This window comes from Planococcus citri, chromosome 1 (genome assembly GCF_950023065.1).
Source record: "Planococcus citri chromosome 1, ihPlaCitr1.1, whole genome shotgun sequence".
NCBI lineage: Eukaryota > Metazoa > Arthropoda > Insecta > Hemiptera > Pseudococcidae > Planococcus > Planococcus citri.
The window spans coordinates 55,601,830-55,623,156 of NC_088677.1; the positions used below are offsets into that span (position 1 = coordinate 55,601,830).

Below are 21,327 nucleotides of genomic sequence, written 5' to 3' on the forward strand. Positions count from 1 at the left end.
AAGTAATTTCGGATTTTTAAAAATGATTGTATGACACGCAACTTGATAAAAAAAAAGATTTTTTAAATGAAAAAAAGAAGAGGAAGACGGAGAAACCTTCAAAAAGACTCGCAAATATTGCGTCAAATATTTACGGCAAACTGGATAAGCAACTCAATTCACATCTTTTTTTAATGATTACAGGATCTGAATAATAGAACGAAATGCAAACAAGCTGATTTCAAAATCTGCAGATCTTTTCCCTCTGATTTTCGAAAAATAAATTTTATTTAAAAATTTTCAAAAAATATAGACTCTACCAAATTGAAGCGGAATAGTCGCTTGTGAATATTAGGTCTGACCATGAGTAAGTAATTTGACTCCCTAAATCTGTAACTACTAATCCGGCAACACTGCTATGATTTTTTTTCGAGTCAGTGGTAACAATTTTTCACTGGGAAACTCTTAATAGCCCAGGAGAACTAGACATTGAGGTCGGAAAAATTCTGATCAAAGGGGACTTTTTTCTAAAACGTGTAGAATACCACCCTAAACAACATACTAAAAGTCCCCATCGCTAGAGGGCGAGCTAACCCCAGGAGGGGGGTGGGACCACCCCCAAAATACGTTTTTTGCCATTTTCTCCCCCGCATTGCATTTTAACGAAAAATATGTAGATAGATAAAATAATCTACGTCAAATTTCCGATCTAATGATGTATCAACTTTTCTTGTACGTTCAAGGGGGGTGGAACTACAACCATTCGAAAAAGGGGGGTTTCCTGAAAAATACATAAAGGCTATAGACGCCTAAGAGGAGTGAAATGGTCCCCGAAAGCATTCTAGTTGATATTAGCATGAAAGATGGGGGTACCATTGAGAAACTTCCGCGTGAAAAATTTCAGATCCACGCCCCCTCCCATTTTTGGGGAACCCCCCTTTTCTGAAATTTCAATAACACTTTTCTCAGACCCATTTCAACCGATTTTGAAAATTTTTCAGTATGTTATGTATATCCTTAGTAGATATCCTCACAAAAATTTTCAACGCCCTCCCCTCATATTTACCCCTCAAAATGGCGTTTTTTCATTTTTTAATGATTTTTAACAATAGTAAAAATTGAAGAGACCAAGTGCTCTGGAGAGAGCTAGATGAGGGTAGCAAAAAATCGGACGTTATATTCGTGCTCAGTGGTATCGAATCATAAGAAAACAATACCGTACTCATTAATACTTCGTTATTTTCCCCAAAATTACCATTTTACCCCAACCCTCCATAAGACACGTTTTTACACCATTTTGAGGGGTAAATATGAGGGAGAGAGTTGAAAATTTTTGTGAGGATACCTACTAAGGATATACATAACATACTGAAAAATTTTCAAAATCGGTTGAAATGGGGCTGAGAAAAGTGTTATTGAAATTTCAGTGAAGGGGGGTTCCCCAAAAATGGGAGGGGGTGTGGATCTGAAATTTTTCACGCGGAAGTTTCTCAATGGTACCCCCATCTTTCATGCTAATATCAACTAGAATGCTTTCGGGGACCATTTCACTCCTCTTAGGCGTCTATAGCCTTTATGTATTTTTCAGGAAACCCCCCTTTTTCGAATGGTTGTAGTTCCACCCCCCTTGAACGTACAAGAAAAGTTGATACATCATTAGATCGGAAATTTGACGTAGATTATTTTATCTATCTACATATTTTTCGTTAAAATGCAATGCGGGGGAGAAAATGGCAAAAAACATATTTTGGGGGTGGTCCCACCCCCCTCCTGGGGTTTGCTCGCCCTCTAGCGATGGGGACTTTTAGTATGTTGTTTAGGGTGGTATTCTACACGTTTTAGAAAAAAGTCCCCTTTGATCAGAATTTTTCCAACCTTTGGCTGATTTTATGTCTAATTCTCCTGTGCTATAAAGCTCTTTAGAAGCTCTCAACTCAACCACGTTATCGAACTAACCTCGACTTCCATTGTGCCAATTAATCGAACATTTTTGTGAGCAAGAAATACAAATACCTACGACGTTGTCGACGTTAAAGTTGGATTAGATTGCATTAGCATCATGTTACAGAATTATAAAAAACGAACAAACAAGGTACCTACTTTTCAATCATTTTCAAACGGGCAAGTCCATGTCAAAGTCAAATCAAACAAAAAGTGTACAATGGGTCATCGATTTTTTTTCAAATATTTTACATGGGAGTAAAGAGGTCATCAAACGATAACGAATGAAGCAAATCGAAGGTCTCTGCGATTTTTTAGAAGAATTTTTACAAAATGGGGTTTTTTGAAAATTGTACATGAAACTTTTATTTTATTTATTCCAAAATTGAAAGGCTTTGCATGAATGATTTCAAAATCATTGATACCACTATAAAAATAAACTTGAACTTCAATAACTTTTTTAAAAAATTATGAAGACAAAGAATTGAAATTTTTTTAAAAATTCTCAGCGATAGTCCTTGATGTACGGATATGCACGTATATAAGTATCAAAAAATTATATTTCAGGTTTTTTTTGGTCATTGGGGGGAATGTTTTATTCCATGCAATTTTTTCACGAAGTAAAATATTAATAATTCAATGTACCAATTCATGCATTATTTGTTCAGCTGGTAAGTGTAACTACGAATATAGAACAATTTGCACCTATATTTGTCAAGCAACTTATTTTTAGCTTGTACCTAATTGCATAGCTGCGCATGTTCTCCGTGAATTTTATTATTTATGATACAAGACACACTCGAATTTCTATTTCATAATCAATTTTACAACAAATCACTTATACAATGACGATGGCAATGCTATATTTAGCTACCATAATGTAGGTATGTCTCAATTTCAGATATATAGGTATCTAACAATAAATTTCATCACGATAAAACTATAAGGCTTTTTTGTCTCCCCCTCCCCATTAACGGGTTCTATCAGCGGTACTGAGTGTGAATATCAACTGGGTTTAGTCATCGGTCCTCCCAACTATGTACGTTTCATTTTTCAGTTCAGTTTGACCATTTTCATCACACGCCACATACAGTAGTTTCAAAGGATCTTGCTTGCCCTTGCCCAATAACTACATGATAATGGTTGCAAAATTATTTCTTGTACTGGAGATTCTGGCAGTTTTGCTGATCGAAATATACTGCAATTGTCCCAATGGTGCTACTCCTACACCTGCACCCGGAGCTACTCCAGTAAATGGCCCTGCTTCTGCAGCTTTTGTAAGTAATACCTATTACGTATTTTTACCATACTCATTGTCAGCTCTGTACATAGCGATCTTCATACATGTTAGAACATAATTTGTAGATTCCTGTTGACAAATATCCTAATCCCAGAAGGGATGAATCAGTCGAGGACGCATATGCCTGCACCAAAGTACGTATATTAATATAAATTATGATGCACTGATGATACTTTTTTCTCCGAATTTCATCATGAATAAATTCATTCACAATAGGTAAAAGATCCGTATAGATGGATGGAAAATTTAGACTGTCCTGAGACCAAAAAATTTCTCGAAGATGAGATCGCCATTTCCAAACCTTATCTAGAAAAGAGTCCGTTTCGAGCCGAAGTGCAAGCTCGCTACAAAGAAGTAGATGATTACTCTATAACCTTATCGCGTATTTTCCAACAAGGCAAATATTTTTTCTCGTTTCGAAATACTGGCACACAAAAGCAAGAGTAAGTGATCAATATCTGAGCAACTTTCACATGGAGGTGTCGTGCTTGGACACCTCTTATACATATGTATTTTTTTCACAAACCCATTTTTAAAGAAGTCTCAATTTGATAGCGGAATATCTAATAAATAATTACCGACGTGTTTTAGCGTGATTTATGTATCGGAATCAGTGAAAGATGAAGGAAAAATATTCATAGACCAGAATTCATTCAGCAAAGATGGTTCTGTTAGTATTGGCTCTTTTTCAATTAGCGAAGATGGACTAATTTTCGCATATTTGCTGATGAATGGTACCCCTGATTGTTATTCGATGCACTTCAAGCATGTGGAAAAAGGTTGTTACAAAATTGCAATTTCCTAAGTTAGAATAGGGTTTCTCTTAATAACCGGGAGGACATTTTTTTTTACACAGGGGAGATTTATAAAGATAAGATGGACAATATCTCAACATTGAATTTACAATTTGTGAAAGATAAAGGAGTATTTTACACAGTAAGTGACATACTTAGGTAGGTAGTAGGTACCTAGGCACATTGAATTGAAATACCTAATCGAAAACTTGATTAATCTGTTAAAATCCAAGAACAAAGACAGAAAACAATATAAACTGTATTATCACGAGTTGGGAACTGAACAATGTAAAGACATCGTTGTAGCAGAATTTCCAGACCATCCTGATTACATAATGTATGCTCTTTTTATAGAATCTGCTCGAATTCACACACATATAGCAACCGAAGATTTTTATTTGCCTTTCAGATTCTGCACTTTGAGTGACTGTGGTAAATACTTGATCATAAATCCATTTACACAAGGCTTCGAAAAATGTTTGGTGTACCTAGCTGACATAAGTCAAGGAGTCAAGCCCAACCTTAAACTTATACCAATTATCACAACAACAGAAGCCCAATACAGCGTATGGGTTTCGAAATTTTAATACATAATGCATTTTCGTCTTTTCACACTTTTATTTTAGCAAACATTGTTTTCTTACAGTTTATTGCCAACAACGGAAACGAATTCATTTTCATATCAGATAAAGACCCCGACAAAAAGAGAATATTTTCTGTTGATATCACAAACCCGGATCCGAAATCATGGAAAGACACTGTACCTGGCGCAAATGATAAAGATATATTAGAATGGGCTGCCCCGGCATACAATTATTTGGTTCTATGCTATACTCGGGATGTTAAGGTAGAGTGACAAAAAAGGGAAAGGGGCAATCTCAAATGAACTTTTTATGTACTCAATTGTCAAAAATAACCATTTTCATTTTTCTTCTTATTCAGAGTGTTCTTCAAGTGCATGACATAATGACCGGTAAAATGATCAAGACACTCGAAATAGATATTGCGACTGTAGACGGATCTACTTTCTTCGGAGACAGAAAATTTCCGAATGCATTTTTCTCCGCAGAAACATTCCTTTCACCTGGTATCACTTATCACTGTGATTTTTCTAAGCCATCGTTCGATCTTGAAGTAGGAATTCAATTTTACGATTCATTGTTATCAATGAAAAAATTCCAAGTTTTGTGAGGTTTAATTTTTTGCCTCAGATCATCAATGAAATCAAGGTGAAGAATTTCGATCGTGAGAAATTCACCGTCGAACAAGTTTTCTACAAAAGCAAAGATGGAACCAGTGTGCCCATGTATATTGTCTATAAAAAGGTAGGTCCATTTATATCTACTCGTATCTTATTTCTGACCTATTGAATAATTTGTAGAAGATTATGGTTTCGAAACGTTGCAGAACCTTCGGCGGATTTTTAGGTTTTCCAATTTCGAAAAAATCACTATTTAAGGCTTAAAATTAAATTCACCATTTACTTTCTGACTCCTTCAACCGATTAAAGCATATATTTTTGCCTGCTTAAATCTGAAACATTTTCTAGTGATTTTTTTGAAAGAAAAAAAATTGAAAATTCGTTGTTCGCAAATGATCAACACATGAGCCAGAAACTTGATTCATATAATCTTACTTTTGAGTTCAAAAACCGATTGTTGGTTCTTTTGAGCAATATTAATAGGCCTCCAGCAGATTGTTGAGGAAAATAGGCCAAATTTGAACATTTAAAAATTCACCAAAAAAATCTAAAAATGATATTCAGCGTCTGAACTTTTGCCTGGTAGGAACTGTATACGTGTCTTTGAATAGCAGTAGAACAATACACGCTTATAAAAAGGCAGCCAATTTTCAACTATAGTTGAGGGAAAATAATTTGATTATATCTAATACCAGTATGATTTCATTTACTAAATCAATTTTTTAACGTTTCAGGGCCTCAAAAAAGATGGAAACAATTTCACGTTTTTGTACACACTTGGCAGATACGGCGCCACCATGGCACCTTATTTCCGTCCAACTCGAGTAGTAGTCATCAGTAATTTCGACGGAATATACGCCATGCCAAGTGTCAGAGGTGGAAAGTAAGTGATGACTGTGATGAGAAAATCTCTTTTTTCTGACTTCGTCGTGTTTTAAACGAAGTGCCATATTTTATTGACAATTATGCTTTCTTTCGAAGCGATTATGGTGAGAAATGGCACCAAGGTGGGTCGCTGGAGAAAACACAAAATTCATTTGATGATTTTGAAGCCGCCGCTGAGTATTTGATCGCTGAAAAATACACTAATAGTAAATTATTGGCCATCGATGCTGGAGGAAACGGAGGTCTCATAACGGGTGCTTGTCTCAATCAGAGACCCGATTTATTCGGCGCTGTTATCTGCGATTTAGGGTGAGTACATGCCTATAAGTAGGTACAAAGAAATTAAGAAAACTTGGGAAAGGGGTGAGAGGAGGGTAGATTAAATTCGATTTTTTAATCATTTTATCTACGCATATAATATGTTCATTGTTCAGTCTTCTGGCGAAGTTATAATGAATATTGTCTGATTGTTTGCAGCACGTTTGATATGTTACGATACGACCAATTTCCCGATGGAAAGGACTTGGTAGCCGATTATGGTGCGCCATCCGATCCTAAATTCTTTCCTATTTTGTACAAGTACTCTCCTTTACATAATATCAAAATTCCTGAAGGTGGTGACAAGCAAGTAAGTTGAAACTTGTTTCGTAATCATAAGTTTATTCTAAGCTTTCATACACTGATTCGAGTATAATATAAATTTTTATGAGCAATATTATGCGACAATGCTTTGTTACCATTGCAGTATCCAGCTACCATGGTACTAACTGATCCCAGTGATAAAGAATCGCCTAAACATGGGCTGAAATTTATCGCCACCTTACAATATGAAGCTAAGAAACACACCAATCAGGTAAGAGAGAAAAAAATTAGCACCTACCTATTTTCCTTATTTTTCTAATTTATAAAAATTGAATCAAGGTTCCTTATCTAAATTTTTCATTTCTTATAATAATATTTTGAATTTTTTAGAAAAACCCTTTCATAATACAAGTTTTACCAGACACCAGTCAAGACAACGGCGCAGCATCCACTACTAACGTAAATATTTCAATCTCTGGAAATTTGATACCAATATTATGTTTTGTTTTTACTCAATTTCACATTTCTTACATACCTACATCTATTCGAAACAGTATTCCGATCTCGTGGACATGATATGCTTCTGTATAATCAACCTCGGAATCAAGTTCCATCCTTACATATGTCAGTAAAATTTCACGCAAGCCACTTCAATGGATGAAATGTGTTGAAGTGGAATGATGGATCATTTTGGCATTTGAAAATGAGCAATTCCAAAAACCCCACAGTATATACCTATGATTATTTAGCAGTATTTTTAAAGCCTTTTTAAAATTATGTACCTGTTTGACAGGTTTATTTTTATTATCTTAGTCACGTCAACCAAATGTAACGTAAGTAATGTGTGTACAATTGTACATTTTTAAATGCCTGTATTACCTAGATATAAGTGAGTAAAATTGATGTGTTTCCTCTATAGCCTATTCTGTTCTATTAGTTATTCAGATCATCCAAATGGAAACGATTTCAAATTGTATTTTGGAGGGGGAATGAAGAAATTATAGGTGGTACAATAGCTTTTTTTAAAGCAATTTGAAATTCTTGGAGAAAATTGCAGGGTATCTAACGGATTTTTTTTTGAAAAAATCACTACTTTTTCACTACTTTTTTCACTACATTTTTTCAGCCAAATTTTCAGAATGCCATCCACTCGACCACCCCCCCCCCACACAAAAATTAACAAAGTCAAATTTTGCACCTGAAAATTTAAAAAAAATTAAAACTGGAAGAAAATTTGTGATTTCAATCAAAATAAACGAGCTTATTACATTCGTTATAAGACTAGGTGTCAAACAAAATTTCAAAATAAAAAATCAGGGCTTTAGCAGGACATTTATTAAACATTAGAGATTTTATAAAAAAAAAAGAGCCGGGGAGGCAAAATTCTACATTACAATTTTTCGCTTTTAGTTTTCCAAATGTCTTCAACATCCTAAGATTTTTGTCAAGCAAGCGGATGTCGAAATTATAATTTTATCATTTCAATTTTTGATTTTTTTCACGTTAATTAAAGGTTCTTGCTCGTGTAATGAAATTGGGCGAATAAAACACCTTTCTTTTAACAAACCAAATTTTTAATTTCTAGAGGGAGGTACATAATGTATAAAAAAAGATTATTTTTAGTGTGATGAATAGGTTAATAATTATAAGAAGTTTATCACTTTGCTTCAAAATTTTGAAATTCAAATTTTTTTTTTTTGAAAAATTCAAAATTGAAAAAGAAGCAAACGAGCCCGAGCGAAGCGAGGGCAGAAGCTTTCAAAAATTCATGTTTTGAGAAGTGAAAAAAAATTTTCTTCACGCAGGGAGGAGTTTATTTTTATGATTCAAACTTTGAACATTTCTTGAATTTGAACAATAGTTTTTTATGGGGAAAAAGAGTAAACAGCCCGAGCGAAGCGAGAGCAAAAGCTTTCAAAAATGTGTAATTCAAGCTCTAAAAAAGTCGACAAATGAGCTCTTTTCTACAGAATAAAGATCGAGAAAAAGGAACAAATTTGAATTTTTTCATTTTTTCACCACCTTTTTAACAAAATTCACTATTTTTCACTACTTTCACTACCCGTTTTAAAAATCACTACTTTCACTACTTGCACTACCTGTTAGATACCCTGAATTGAAAACTCAATGGAAGCTCCCGATTAGGTCAATATAGTGGTTTGTTTTTGAGTTGGAAGAATTAAAATGAACGACTTAGTTTGAGATGCTTGCGATTCTATACACCATAGTATACATACGTATAGGTAATGGTAACAAACAAGGCAAAATGAATTTTTCATCCTCTGAAATTTTAATGAAGCACTAATTCATGTTGCTTATTTGTTTAGTTGATCTGTGTAATGGCGAATATTGAACGTTATTGTTCGACGCAGCTTAATAATAACCATAGGCGTATCACTGCAATGACACCAATACGTTTATGCATTGTGAAAAGTTTACAACGTTCAATTTATTTTCTCGTGTTTTTTTTCTTGTATCGGAGTAACACCTGCATAAATCATGTCCTCAGTGATAGGATTTGTATTGTTTGAGTGTTTTTGTTTGCGATACATAGATACGTAAGTACATATTTTATGCATTTTAATTTCACCAGATACCATTGGTAAGTATCAACATCACAAATCATCTCCATAATGGCAGGGGTAGTACTCTACCTTGTCTCGTATACACATACTTAAATTTCATATGCTCTCAGTTCAACTTATGTATTTGGTTTTTTTTTATCAATACGTTGCTGATGATCTATTAGAATAATTATGTACCATCCTTATTATTGCTTTACCATGACTCTGAGATTATTTTTCACGTGTTTTCTGGTCGTTTTAGTGGTCAAATATGTGTATTGCAATTGTGGTGAAAATAGTCAAAATTCTGCTGGTGTGAGTTCTTAAAGAATTTCTATGATTAATGTAATGTAGTACATATTTTATAACCAACCTGTGTAATAAATAGCCACTACCAAAAAAAAAATCAGAATTTATATGATAGGATTAAGCTACATTAATTTTAGAGGTTTAAAATTCTCATTCTGAGCACAATATATGCCAACTAAGCATCTACAAAATAAAGGAACTGAAGGGGATATGGAGTGAAACCCTTCAACCTCAGGAAAATTGTTCACACTTAGAGTTAGACCTTCAACTCTTGATGCGTTACATCTACGGTTCTCTACGACATCGACATCATCAATAATTATATATACTCGTATGTATTATATTTCACAGTAATTTTTTTAGATACCGCCCAGTAGTTATCCTAATCCAAGACGAGATGAAACAATTCAAGACACGTATGCTAATTGTGCAGTAGTACGTACCCCTTTTTTATTTCTCATAATTCTTGTTGCGTACATTTGCCGTTGCTTATACAATATTATTGAATTTTCAGATCAAAGACCCGTACAGATGGATGGAAAACCCAGACAGCCCCGAAACGAAGCAATTCATTCAAGATGAAATGGCTATCACCACACCTTACTTGGAAAAAAGTCCATATCGTGCCGAATTACAAGCTCGTTACAAGGAATTATATAACAATCCAAAATACTCGACTCCTTTTCAAAAAGGCAACAAATTTTACTCATTTCAAAATACTGGTTTACAAAATCAGAAGTAAGTAGTAGGTACTCGATATTTTCACCCAGTTATCATTTCCAAGGTACGTAAGTGCATTCAAATAGATCACCAGCTTGAATATTAAATTCAACTTGCAGTGTGCTTTTTGTACAAGATTCAATAACTAGTGAAGGTAAAGTATTCCTCGATCCGAACACGTTCAGTCAAGATGGTACAGTTGCTTTGAGTGGCATCTCTTTTTCGCACGATGGGTTGCTTTTCGCGTATGGGATCAGTGCAAATGGATCTGATTGGAAAACAATACAATTCAAGCACGTAGAACAAGGTAAATGTAAATAGACTGATCAACAGTGCATGGCAAATATGCACTAGATTATTTCAGTTTCTCAATTTTTTTTTTTTTTTTTTATAGGCGATATTTACAATGATAAGTTGACCAAAGTCAAATTTTCGGGAATGTCGTGGACACATGACAATAAAGGAATATTCTACTCGGTATAGTTCAATATTTAAATAGATATATGTACTCGTAATATTTATTTTAATACAGATACCAAAACCTCAAAAGATATCACTTTTGAAACTGAGGAAATATTTTTGAACATAGTGGTGCCAATTTTTCTGGTCATTTTTGCCAATTTCAAAACACCAAAAAAATTGTCAAGTGTTTGGTTATTTTTCTCGATTAAAAAAAAGGGAAATCATGGCCAGAAAATTGAACCTACCAAAAAATAAGGGATTTGAAAATTTTCAACCGCTCAGTAGAAATTTTCGAAGCAGAATTTCAATTTTTTTTTTTTTGAACTGGGCCATCAACAGAAAAGTTTACTTTCCAGTTCATGAGACAAATTTTTTGAATAGAACATTTGACTAAATCAGAAATCAATTTTGATTTCAGGCATACCTTGATCAGAATGGCACCATGGATGGTTCTGAAAATAAGGCCAATAAAAACCATAAATTATACTATCACGTTCTTGGGACTGAGCAATGCAAAGATGTCATTGTGGCAGAATTTCTAGATTATCCTGATTACTTGATGTATGTATCTCAACCTCACAAGAAATTCATAAAAAATAGTCTCGATTGTAATCTTTGTTAACAGTGTTTGCTTTTTTTCGTTACAACGATTTGTACATAAAAGTTTTGTGACAGCTGTTCATCTTCTTAAGAGAGTCCGATTTGAACGACGATTGTAATCTTTGTTAACAGTGTTTGCTTTTTTTCGTTACAACGATTTGTACATAAAAGTTTTGTGACAGCTGTTCATCTTCTTAAGAGAGTCCGATTTGAACGAAAATAACGTAAGCTAGACTAAAACAGCATATCCTACATAAAACTCTCTTGACTGAAATTTTTAGAGCTAAAATTTATTTGAGTACTTTTGGCAAATTTTTTGAAAACTCGAAAAATCATTTTATAATTTTTATAACACAATTTTTTCAATTCAAACGAACTGGAGAACAAGCTTTCACAGTTTAACCAATTCAACATGAAAAAAAAACATCAAATTTTGAACCATTCCGGAGCCTTTACAGAGTTTTCAATTTTTATGTGAATTTAAAATTGTTTTTCAAGTGCTTGCACATGAATTTTACATCCTATAACTTTACAGTTGGTAGTTACTGTTATCTTTTTCCACAAGTTTATTGACTAAAAAATCTTGTAGGTAAAAATTATTTTGATTAAAAAAAATTTCCAGAAAGTTCCTCAATGCACTTTAACTTGGCATATATCTATAAAACTAAGACAATGCTCTTTCAATTTAGTTTAGTTTTGATCAAAATCGAATGTGTCAGTTTTTAGCTCGTTTCTTAAGTCTGTTAAAAAAAAAAACTGAAACAGACGCAATATTTTTGTATCATTTTCAGTTCGGGTAGGTACAGTAAGCGACTGCGGTAAATACTTGATTGTAAATTTGGCAGAAGGTTGCGACCATAATTTGGTGTACATTGCTGACTTGGATAAGATACAGTATGAAATAAAGGGTAAATTAGAACTTATACCAGTTGTTACCAAAATGGAAGTCAATTATAGTGTACGTACAATTTTCTTTTTCTTTTTTACATCATAATAATTATCATTAGTTCATTACATTCTTCTAACAATAAACCTTTTTCCTCAGTATCTCACCAACAACGATAAGATATTCATTTTTCAAACCAATAAAGATGCTGATAATTATAAACTGGTGTCAATTGATATCGGAAATCCAGATCCTACAACTTGGAAGGACCTTGTACCAGAAAATGAGAAAGATGTATTGCAGTGGGCCTCAGTAGCAAACGAAAAATATTTAATTTTAGGTTACACTCAGGATGTGAAGGCAAGTTTACACGAAAATTTATGAGAAAGTGGTGTGATTAGAATAGATGAAGAAAACCTTTCTTCGAGTTTTCTCTTCATACGTCTTTGGACTTTTAACATTTTTTAAATGAGGAGTTCTTATTGCATTTTTTTTGGCAGAGTGTTGTCCAATTACACGAATTGGCGACGGGTAAACTAATCAAGAAATTTCCTCTGGAGATAGGTACTGTTAGCGGTGGTGACTTTTCTTCTGACATAAGATACAAAGATATATTTTTCAATTTTGTGTCTTTCCTTACACCTGGAATTATCTATCATTGTGACTTATCGAAACCACCTTTCGATCTGGAGGTATATATTTATTTGATAAAGTTCAATATCCGACTAGCATACCTAAAATACCAGATAGGTACTTGATAGAACATACGCTTCATAAATTTCGAATTTTTGTAGATTCTAAGAGAAATCAAACTGAAAGATTTTGATCGCGAAAAATACGCCGCAGAACAAGTATTTTTCAAAAGCAAAGATGGAACTTCAATTCCTATGTTCATCACTTACAAGAAAGTAAGTTAAATTACCCACATTTCACCCAATTTTTTTCAATCAACGATCTTTTGTGACTCGATAAAGATTCTATTTTTCGTAGGGATTACAAAAAACTGGCAACAATTTCGTCTTCATGACGGCTTACGGAGGGTTTTCCTGCACTAGACTACCTTACTTTGCTCCTAATCGTATCGTAGTCATAGATAATTTCGATGGAATTCACGCGGTACCAAATATTAGAGGAGGAGGGTAAGTAAATCAAGAGTCTTTCACCGATATTTGTTTGTAGTTTCACGAACTTAATTTTGAGAAGGTTATTTTTCCATCCATTTTAGAGAATATGGTGAAAAATGGCATCGAGATGGATCACTAGATAAGAAACAAAATTCCTTCGATGATTTTCAAGCCGCTGCAGAGTATTTGATTGCTGAAAAATACACCAATAGTAAATTAATCGCGATTAATGGAGGATCAAATGGAGGTCTGTTGATGGGCGCTTGTCTCAATCAGAGACCAGATTTATTTGGAGCTGTGGTCGCCGACGTAGGGTTGGTGTATTTTTCTTTAAATAAAAAATTTAGCAAAAGAGGATGGTAAACATGAAACGAATTGATTTTACTTATCACAGAGTATTCGATATGTTACGATTCGACAAATTCACAATTGGACACGCTTGGGTGACTGAATATGGCACATCATCTAAAGAAAAGGATTTCCAGTACTTGATCAAATACTCTCCATTGCACAATATCAAAATGTCTGATGACCCCAATAAACAGGTAAGTTGATTGATATAAACGAAGATTATTCAAAATTAATTTTAATGAGCGAAAATATCACTACCTACCAAGCCTATCAAGGAGACCATTCTTTAAAACAATTTTCATACTTTTGATGAACTTTTTTCAACATGCTTTTCGAAGCAAGATACCAAAATTTACTGAAATGATGAATTTTTCTATTTTTATGGATATCGGCGACAGTTTGACACCCCTAGAATGCTACAAAATGAGTACCTGTTTGGCTATCCGAATGTTTTTCATAAATTGCCTTTGACTTATGTTTGATGCCAACCATTGTTACAGTATCCTGCTACCATGCTCACAACATCAGACCATGATGATCGGGTTTCGCCTCTACACTCTTTGAAATTCATCGCCACGTTACAATTTGAGGCCAAAATCCATTCTACTCAGGTGAGAAGAATTTTCAATAATTCAAAAATGAATACGTGCCTTAATTTTTGTACGATATTCGAAGTTGATAAAATTCATTTCCACGACTTTTTGACATTTTTTCAGCAAAATCCTCTGATAATCAAAGTTGAAACAGATGCTGGCCATGGTTGTGGTAAACCATTGGATAAAATTGTGAGTAGCAGATCAAATGTTCAAAAATATTGAATTGCAAAAATACAGTATTATCTTCTTTTTACTTAAATCAAATTTCCATAATTTCTATGTATGTACCTACTTATGCTGCAGATCGCAGAACTCGTTGATATGATGTGTTTCATTGTGCTCAACACCGGAATTAAGTTTCATCCGGGATATTAGGTACCTACCTACTTCTACCTACTAGTATTATGAGATTTAATTAACATTCATCAAGTACGCCTGTTACTATAGATAATAAATAACGTCGATTTTCAGTATGCTCATTGGTTCTGTGATAATTTATTTTATATCGTAATTAAGTTACCTACATAGTACATACATAAATCTTCTAAAAATAAAATTTCAATTCATTGCGTTACTCATTTTGCGAAGCTTTGGTTTTCTTTACCTTTTACAAATGCAGCATTGATGAATATGATTGTGATTGGAGTTGGTAGATGGAAATTTTTTATGGTGTAAAAAATGTTAGGCTTTGATTCCTACCAAAATGACATTAATATTATTCAAAAAGTTCTTCCACAAAACAGCGAACGTTTTGGAGGGCACTGGGGCTCATACGAGGACTGAAAGAGTGTAACACAAAATTGATGTCATATTAGTGTCCAGTGGTTAAAATAGTAGAGAGTGAGAGAGCCGAAGTTCAGAAAAAGGGGACCAGATCGGTGTAGCACTCCTACACAAAGATAGGTATCAAATCACAAAAACGAGATTTTCCACCAAAAATAAATTTTGAAATACATAGTTCTATTTTAACCCTCATCAGCACATTTTTTTCAACTTTCGAAAAAAGATTACCAACTACTAGATTTTTTGAAAAAAAATGCACGAGTACGTAATGGATACGTTGATATCAAAAAAAGTTGAAAAACATAATTTTGAGGAGAGTTCAATTGAGTAGGAGTTTAGATGTAACTACATTTTTTGAGAAACCTCTCTCATCATAAAACATCAAGAAAATCTACTCACAAACGGTTGAGAAAAAATTGTCAACTTCATTCCTGAAAAAAAAAAAGAGAAATGCCTCAAAAACGAATGCACGAGTCTGAAATTTCCTTCAGATAAATCTCAAAAATTCTCATATTATGGCAAAAATACAACCACTTATCCATCCGAAATATTTTTTCAGCTCGATGATTACAACGTGGCCAGATTTATTCTCTCTTCTAAAACGAATTCTTGATATTCGTATCACAGCACAGCCATGTTTAATTCATTCGTCTATTTCAATGAATCAACTACATATTTGCTTAAAGCACTGCTGTCGTATGTGCACGAGCGAAGCGAATTTGTACCTACTGTATTTGTTCAGATGATTCGAGCCTATAAAAATCCCAATAAAATATTCTGATATTTGGCATTTGGTACTTTTGCATTTACCTACTCATGTAAAAATAATTCTTTCATCTCGATATCATGATACGTAAAACGCTCACTTGTTTATTCACCAAGTGCTCCACCAGTTGTTGTTTTGTAGAGGATTTTTCCACTTTAAAATCGTAAATCACGCGCCATGCTGCTTCGGATTTCCATTTTTTTCAATAAAACATTCTACTAGCGCTCATTTTTATGATTTTTAAAATTTACTTTTCACATCGTAAAACATGAATGATTTTCTGGCCGCTGCGAGAAAGTATTTTGGGGTTTACGTATGTACATATATAAATACAGCTCACATTTAGACTACTCTTCAGTTCACTTTTTGCGTTGAAATCACGCGCAATAATTATTGTTTCAAGTTCTTTAGCTGTATTTTTTAACGCCATGACTCCAAAACTATTTTTTATAGGAATTTTAGGAGTATTGTTGGTCGGTGGTGTAAACTGCAGTTGTGGTGACAGTCCTACACCTTCTCCAGCAACTAGCCCTCCACCGGCAACTAGTCCTCCACCAGCAACTAGTCCTCCACCCGCAAATAGTACTCCACCAGCAACTAGCCCTACTCCTGCAACTGGCCCAGCACCTGCAACCGGTCCAACACCGGCAACTGGTCCAGCGCCTGCAACTGGTCCTGCTCCAGCACCTGGTTCTGCACCTTCAAATGATGCTGCAAGTGTAAGTATAATACTTTATCATTACCGAATCATTCAATTTGCTACTGTTTCTTCGTACCCTTCGATTAATAAGAGCTGCGGTTTGAGGCAAAAGGATTTTAGATCCTCATATGCTTCTTACTATCGCAACTTTTCATCGTACCAATAACTCAATTATTATTAAACGAAATTCTTTCAGATTACTCCAGACTCTTATCCTAACCCTAGAAGAGATGAAAAAGTACAGGACACATATGCCGGCGGCGTCACGGTACGTGTACCTATTTGTAATCCTTTTCATAACTTTTGCTGAATGCTTCTACCTTTACTATATGCGCATAATTTCACCTTTTGCAGGTTAATGATCCGTACAGATGGATGGAAAATCCAGACTGTCCCGAAACAAAAAAATTTGTCCAAGACGAGATGGCTCTTACCACATCATATTTAGAAAAAAGTCCATTCCGTGCTGAGTTGCAAGCTCGCTACAAAGAATTGTATGACTATCCGAAAATGTCGGGTCCTTTTCAACAGGGCAAACACTTTTTCACTCTACGAAATACTGGTTTACAGAACCAAGAGTAAGTGATCGAGTTTTTTCTTCTTCTTTTTAATACAGCCGCTGAAGGTTATTCCACTTCAAGAATCTTAAAAACTTTCAAGTGCCCGAGGGAAAATTATTGGATGTGATCAGGTCTGTTCAGATCTTTTCAAATCCAATCAAGTTTTCTCTACTGGATCTGATCAGTTCTGAACAACTCTAATCCTATCAAAACTTTGATAGACTAAGGACTGATCAGTTCCAGGGATTTTCCAGATCGGTCATTTTTTACTTTTCGCATATGCGCTTGGTACTGGTGGCAGTGATTGGAGGACAGTGCACTTCAAGGACGTAGAAAAAGGTATGCAACCCGGATACCATTGAAACTTGAACAATTTCTCATATAATTCCTCGTTTTTCTTTCGCATAGGCACTGATTTCAAAGACAAGTTAGAAAAGGTTAAATTTTCTGATTTGCAATGGTCAAAAGATAACAAAGGAGTATTCTACTCGGTAATCCTACAGAATTATTCTAAAAACAGAAATGAGGAAAGATGATATGTTAACCTTAATTTACGTGTATAGGCATTCAGGGATCAAAAAGGTAAAACCGATGGTTCTGAAAATGAGGCGAATAAAAATCATAAATTATACTACCATGTGGTTGGAACCGAGCAATGTGAAGATATTCTGATAGCAGAATTTCCAGAAAATCCTGATTACTACGTGTGCGTTTCCTCTTCAGAATTATCTTTTAGGCTAGGTGCCTATATTTAGCAAGAACATGACTTTCAAGCGGTACAAACTGCGTCATTTTTCGTTTCATTTTCAGGGGCTCCACCGTCAGTGACTGTGGTAAATACTTGATCGTCTCTGTATCAGCAGGATGTGAAAATAATTTGGTATACGTGGCTGACATAAGCAATGGAATCACAGCTAAACCAGAACTCAAACCAATTATCACTAAAATGGAAGCAAATTATGGTGTAAGTATAATTTTATGTAGGTCCGTAACCTACCATTAGCAAAAGCTACGTTCATTATCCTAGGAAGTGGTTTCACTTGGAAAAACATTTGTCTGTATTTTTCTCTAGTTCGTTGCTAACAACGGAAGCCAATTCATTTTCCAAACTAATAAAGACGCCGATAATTATAAACTAATTATGATCGATATTACGAACCCTGATCCTGCAGCATGGAAAGACCTTGTATCTGAACACGAAAAGAATACTATGGAATGGGCTTCCGCAGCGCACGATAAATATCTGATTTTGTCTTACATCGAGGATGTTAAAGTAGGTGAAACCAAAACTGAAGATCCCATACTCTCATATTTTTACACGGGTATTTTATGTGTGAGTAAATTTACCATTTCCAATTTTTTTTATGCAGAGTGCCGTTTATTTACATGACATAGTAACCGGTAAAATGATCAAGAAATTTAAATTTGATATTGGTAGCATTGGTGCTTGCTGTGATAGACAAACCCCAAACGTATTTTTCACTTTTGGGTCTTTTCTTACTCCTGGTATCACCTATTATTGCAATTTATCGAAACCACCGTTTGATCTAGAAGTAAGTACACTTTCAACCATTTTATTGTTTTTATTTTCTGTAAAGCTGGTTATTTTTCATGAAATTATAGTTTTGTTTTTGTTTTTCTTCTTAGATCATAAATGAAGTCAAGTTGAAAAATTTCGATCGTGAAAAATTCACCGTTGAGCAAGTATTTTTTCAAAGTAAAGATGGAACCAAAATACCGATGTATATTGCTTATAAAAAAGTATGATTTTCAAGGGTACGTTAATGTTTCATTTCTACACAGGAAAGTTTTTGTCAATACATTATCTTCTAGGGTCTCAAGAGAGACGGAAACAATTTTGCTTTTTTGCATAGTTATGGTGGATTTGCATGCAGTTCATTACCTTATTTCGCAATTAATCGTTTGGTGATAATGAGTAATTTTGATGGTGTACATTGCGTAGCGAATATCAGAGGCGGAGGGTAAAGATTCGTATTCGAATAAAGCGTCGATTTTTTACCTACCTACACGTTTCTATATGTCATTATTTATTCATTATTCTCAGAGAATATGGCGAGAAATGGCATAAAGATGGATCACTGGAAAAGAAACAAAACTGTTTTGATGATTTTCAAGCCGCTGCTGAATATTTGATCACCGAACAGTATACAAACAGTAAACTGCTTGCCATAAATGGAGGGTCAAACGGTGGCCTTTTGGTGGGAGCCTGCCTCAACCAGAGACCTGATTTATTTGGTGCTGTGGTCGCTGATGTGGGGTAAGTAGTATGACTTCCGAGGAAATGTGCCAAATAAAGGAGAAAGGGAATAGGTATAATTCAAGAAGTAAATTGATGATTTATAATTTGGTTGGCTGCAGTGTGATGGATATGTTAAGATTTGATAAATTTACCTGTGGTCACGCTTGGATAACTGAATACGGTTCATCGTCCGATCCGAAATTTTTCCCTATTTTGTACAAGTATTCTCCTTTACATAATATAAAAATACCCGAAGGATGTGATAAGCAAGTGCGTTTTGTGCTATCGTGATGCAGCCTAAATTTTATTTACCATCAGCTACTCATTTCTTTTATATATTTTACAGTACCCTGCCACAATGCTCACAACTTCAGACCATGACGATCGAGTTTCACCTCTTCATTCTTTGAAATTCATTGCAGCATTACAGTATGAAGCGAAAAAACACACCAATCAGGTAAAGGAAATTGAAATAAGCTTAACTATTATCAAGGCCCTCTTGGACATTATCTTCGTTCAGCTTGATTTGGGATGTAAATGAAAAATGTTGAAGCTCGACGACTACCTAGTATACTTTTTTTTATGAAAACATTCGGAGGCAACTGAAAAGTTGTGATTTTAACTTTTATTTGGCAGAATTCGACACGTCAAAAACTCGAATATTCAACCATATCTCAATTTTTTTTTAATATGAAAATTCAATAATTATAAATATACCCTTGAAACTTCTTTTTAATTTATCGTAATGGAACTTTTTTCCAGAAAAATCCTTTTATAATCAGAGTTGAAACAGATGCTGGACACGGTTGTGGCAAACCCCTGGATAAAGAAGTATGTACCTAATTGAATATTGAATACATTTACGCACATACATTTTTATAAAAAATCAATATTCAATTTTACATGTTAAACCTACTCTATTTGACTTTTTTTTTTGAAACAGATCGCTGAATTGGTAGATATGATGTGTTTTTTTGTAATCAACCTTGGAATCAAGTTCAAAGCTTTCCTTTGTTAATAAAATATTGATGTATGGTAAGCTGTCTTCAAACAATCCATCATCAATTTGTTCTTGAATAAACATAAGAAGATGACATTGTGACGTTTGGAAATTTTTGAACCACAGAAACATGTTTCCCAGCAGATGGTATCAAAATATCCACCTTCTCCCATCTATCTACATACTATGCATACAGACAATTTCATATCTTTTATGTAACTAATTTAGCTGATTTGTGCTTATTTTCTGAATGCACGTACCTAAATAAATCATAATAACGCACTGAATTGATTATTGATGTGATGCAATGAATTTTCAAGCTTTACCAATGCTTCAATCTATTTAATAAATGGAAGATCGAAATCTTTATTGTCACAGTATCATGCCAAAACGGTTGGATGAAAGTGACTGAAATTTTGACCAGGCATTCGAGGTAAAGTGTAGATTAACCATAAAGAATTGGTTTTTCAAAATTTCACTTCAAAAAGTTAAAATTTAGCTTCAAAGTTTTGGTGAAATTACTGGATAGCTTGAGAACTTTGTGAACTTGAATTTGAATAAAATGTCCATGGTAATGGATTATATCCACGTAAAATAAGCTGAGATTTTTTTTCTCTTAAATTTAGGACTGGTTTTCAAATTCCTAAACCTCAAAATTATGGCAACTGATAACTGATATCTTCCTCTTCTTCCACACGCCATCATCATATCGTCATATTTTTATATAAAAAGTAAAAACTTGGTAACCATTTACTTGGCAATTTTTCTCGTTTACAAAGAAAAAGACATTGGTCATTTAGGTTTAAGTTGTCCAGGCCATGACGCCCTGAATTTTTAAATTACCTGCCAAATTCAGATTTTTAAACTCATACGGGCCCATTTGCCTACTTTATAGATTTTATAAACTTTATCGAAAAAGTTACAAAATTCTAACCTGATCAAATTCACTCATTTATTTTGTTAA

At 34.2% G+C, this 21,327-nt stretch overlaps 5 protein-coding genes across 5 annotated transcripts; all 5 read left to right on the forward strand.

Annotated features, from left to right (window-relative positions):
* The first annotated feature begins 3,059 nt into the window (after window positions 1-3,059).
* Window positions 3,060-7,514, forward strand: LOC135835369 (prolyl endopeptidase-like). The gene is made up of 14 exons (XM_065349598.1): window positions 3,060-3,197; window positions 3,286-3,354; window positions 3,437-3,663; window positions 3,812-3,999; window positions 4,077-4,156; window positions 4,661-4,861; window positions 4,957-5,148; window positions 5,226-5,339; window positions 5,950-6,098; window positions 6,197-6,409; window positions 6,578-6,728; window positions 6,846-6,953; window positions 7,073-7,141; window positions 7,476-7,514. Exons 1-14 carry the CDS (start codon window positions 3,060-3,062, stop codon window positions 7,512-7,514), a joined length of 1,938 nt encoding a protein of 645 aa, XP_065205670.1.
* Window positions 7,515-9,322: 1,808 nt separating this feature from the next.
* LOC135842337 (prolyl endopeptidase-like) lies at window positions 9,323-11,410 on the forward strand. Its single transcript, XM_065359749.1, has 6 exons — window positions 9,323-9,561; window positions 9,919-9,990; window positions 10,070-10,293; window positions 10,395-10,582; window positions 10,670-10,752; window positions 11,156-11,410. The coding sequence occupies exons 1-6, from the start codon at window positions 9,439-9,441 to the stop codon at window positions 11,357-11,359; spliced, it is 894 nt and encodes a 297-aa protein (XP_065215821.1). The 5' UTR covers window positions 9,323-9,438; the 3' UTR covers window positions 11,360-11,410.
* Window positions 11,411-12,134: 724 nt separating this feature from the next.
* On the forward strand, window positions 12,135-14,814 carry LOC135842342 (prolyl endopeptidase-like). Its single transcript, XM_065359763.1, has 10 exons — window positions 12,135-12,295; window positions 12,383-12,583; window positions 12,724-12,915; window positions 13,018-13,131; window positions 13,214-13,362; window positions 13,449-13,661; window positions 13,742-13,892; window positions 14,199-14,309; window positions 14,415-14,483; window positions 14,598-14,814. Exons 1-10 carry the CDS (start codon window positions 12,278-12,280, stop codon window positions 14,667-14,669), a joined length of 1,290 nt encoding a protein of 429 aa, XP_065215835.1. The 5' UTR covers window positions 12,135-12,277; the 3' UTR covers window positions 14,670-14,814.
* Window positions 14,815-16,229: 1,415 nt separating this feature from the next.
* On the forward strand, window positions 16,230-17,532 carry LOC135832921 (uncharacterized). The gene is made up of 5 exons (XM_065346460.1): window positions 16,230-16,562; window positions 16,740-16,811; window positions 16,898-17,121; window positions 17,325-17,442; window positions 17,512-17,532. The coding sequence occupies exons 1-4, from the start codon at window positions 16,272-16,274 to the stop codon at window positions 17,434-17,436; spliced, it is 699 nt and encodes a 232-aa protein (XP_065202532.1). The 5' UTR covers window positions 16,230-16,271; the 3' UTR covers window positions 17,437-17,442; window positions 17,512-17,532.
* Window positions 17,533-17,919: 387 nt separating this feature from the next.
* LOC135832920 (prolyl endopeptidase-like) lies at window positions 17,920-20,644 on the forward strand. Its single transcript, XM_065346459.1, has 10 exons — window positions 17,920-18,067; window positions 18,176-18,376; window positions 18,474-18,656; window positions 18,751-18,864; window positions 18,937-19,085; window positions 19,169-19,381; window positions 19,483-19,633; window positions 19,710-19,820; window positions 20,126-20,194; window positions 20,307-20,644. Exons 1-10 carry the CDS (start codon window positions 18,050-18,052, stop codon window positions 20,379-20,381), a joined length of 1,284 nt encoding a protein of 427 aa, XP_065202531.1. The 5' UTR covers window positions 17,920-18,049; the 3' UTR covers window positions 20,382-20,644.
* The last annotated feature ends 683 nt before the right edge of the window (window positions 20,645-21,327 follow it).

Excerpts from the sequence above, each read along its gene's own strand:
- LOC135835369 (XM_065349598.1), top strand. The coding sequence starts at position 3,060 with ATGGTTGCAAAATTATTTCTTGTACTGGAGATTCTGGCAGTTTTGCTG. Across the intron at positions 4,157-4,660 it reads ATAAAGGAGTATTTTACACA|TTTATTGCCAACAACGGAAA; the intron begins GTAAGTGACATA and ends GTTTTCTTACAG. Across the intron at positions 5,149-5,225 it reads AGCCATCGTTCGATCTTGAA|ATCATCAATGAAATCAAGGT; the intron begins GTAGGAATTCAA and ends TTTTTGCCTCAG.
- LOC135842337 (XM_065359749.1), top strand. The coding sequence starts at position 9,439 with ATGTACCATCCTTATTATTGCTTTACCATGACTCTGAGATTATTTTTC. Across the intron at positions 9,562-9,918 it reads ATAGTCAAAATTCTGCTGGT|ATACCGCCCAGTAGTTATCC; the intron begins GTGAGTTCTTAA and ends TAATTTTTTTAG. Across the intron at positions 10,294-10,394 it reads ACTGGTTTACAAAATCAGAA|TGTGCTTTTTGTACAAGATT; the intron begins GTAAGTAGTAGG and ends TTCAACTTGCAG.
- LOC135842342 (XM_065359763.1), top strand. Across the intron at positions 13,363-13,448 it reads CCAAATATTAGAGGAGGAGG|AGAATATGGTGAAAAATGGC; the intron begins GTAAGTAAATCA and ends CATCCATTTTAG. Across the intron at positions 14,484-14,597 it reads GTAAACCATTGGATAAAATT|ATCGCAGAACTCGTTGATAT; the intron begins GTGAGTAGCAGA and ends CTTATGCTGCAG.
- LOC135832921 (XM_065346460.1), top strand. The coding sequence starts at position 16,272 with ATGACTCCAAAACTATTTTTTATAGGAATTTTAGGAGTATTGTTGGTC. Across the intron at positions 16,812-16,897 it reads CATATGCCGGCGGCGTCACG|GTTAATGATCCGTACAGATG; the intron begins GTACGTGTACCT and ends CACCTTTTGCAG. Across the intron at positions 17,122-17,324 it reads ACTGGTTTACAGAACCAAGA|ACTAAGGACTGATCAGTTCC; the intron begins GTAAGTGATCGA and ends AAACTTTGATAG.
- LOC135832920 (XM_065346459.1), top strand. Across the intron at positions 19,086-19,168 it reads GCGAATATCAGAGGCGGAGG|AGAATATGGCGAGAAATGGC; the intron begins GTAAAGATTCGT and ends CATTATTCTCAG. Across the intron at positions 20,195-20,306 it reads GCAAACCCCTGGATAAAGAA|ATCGCTGAATTGGTAGATAT; the intron begins GTATGTACCTAA and ends TTTTTGAAACAG.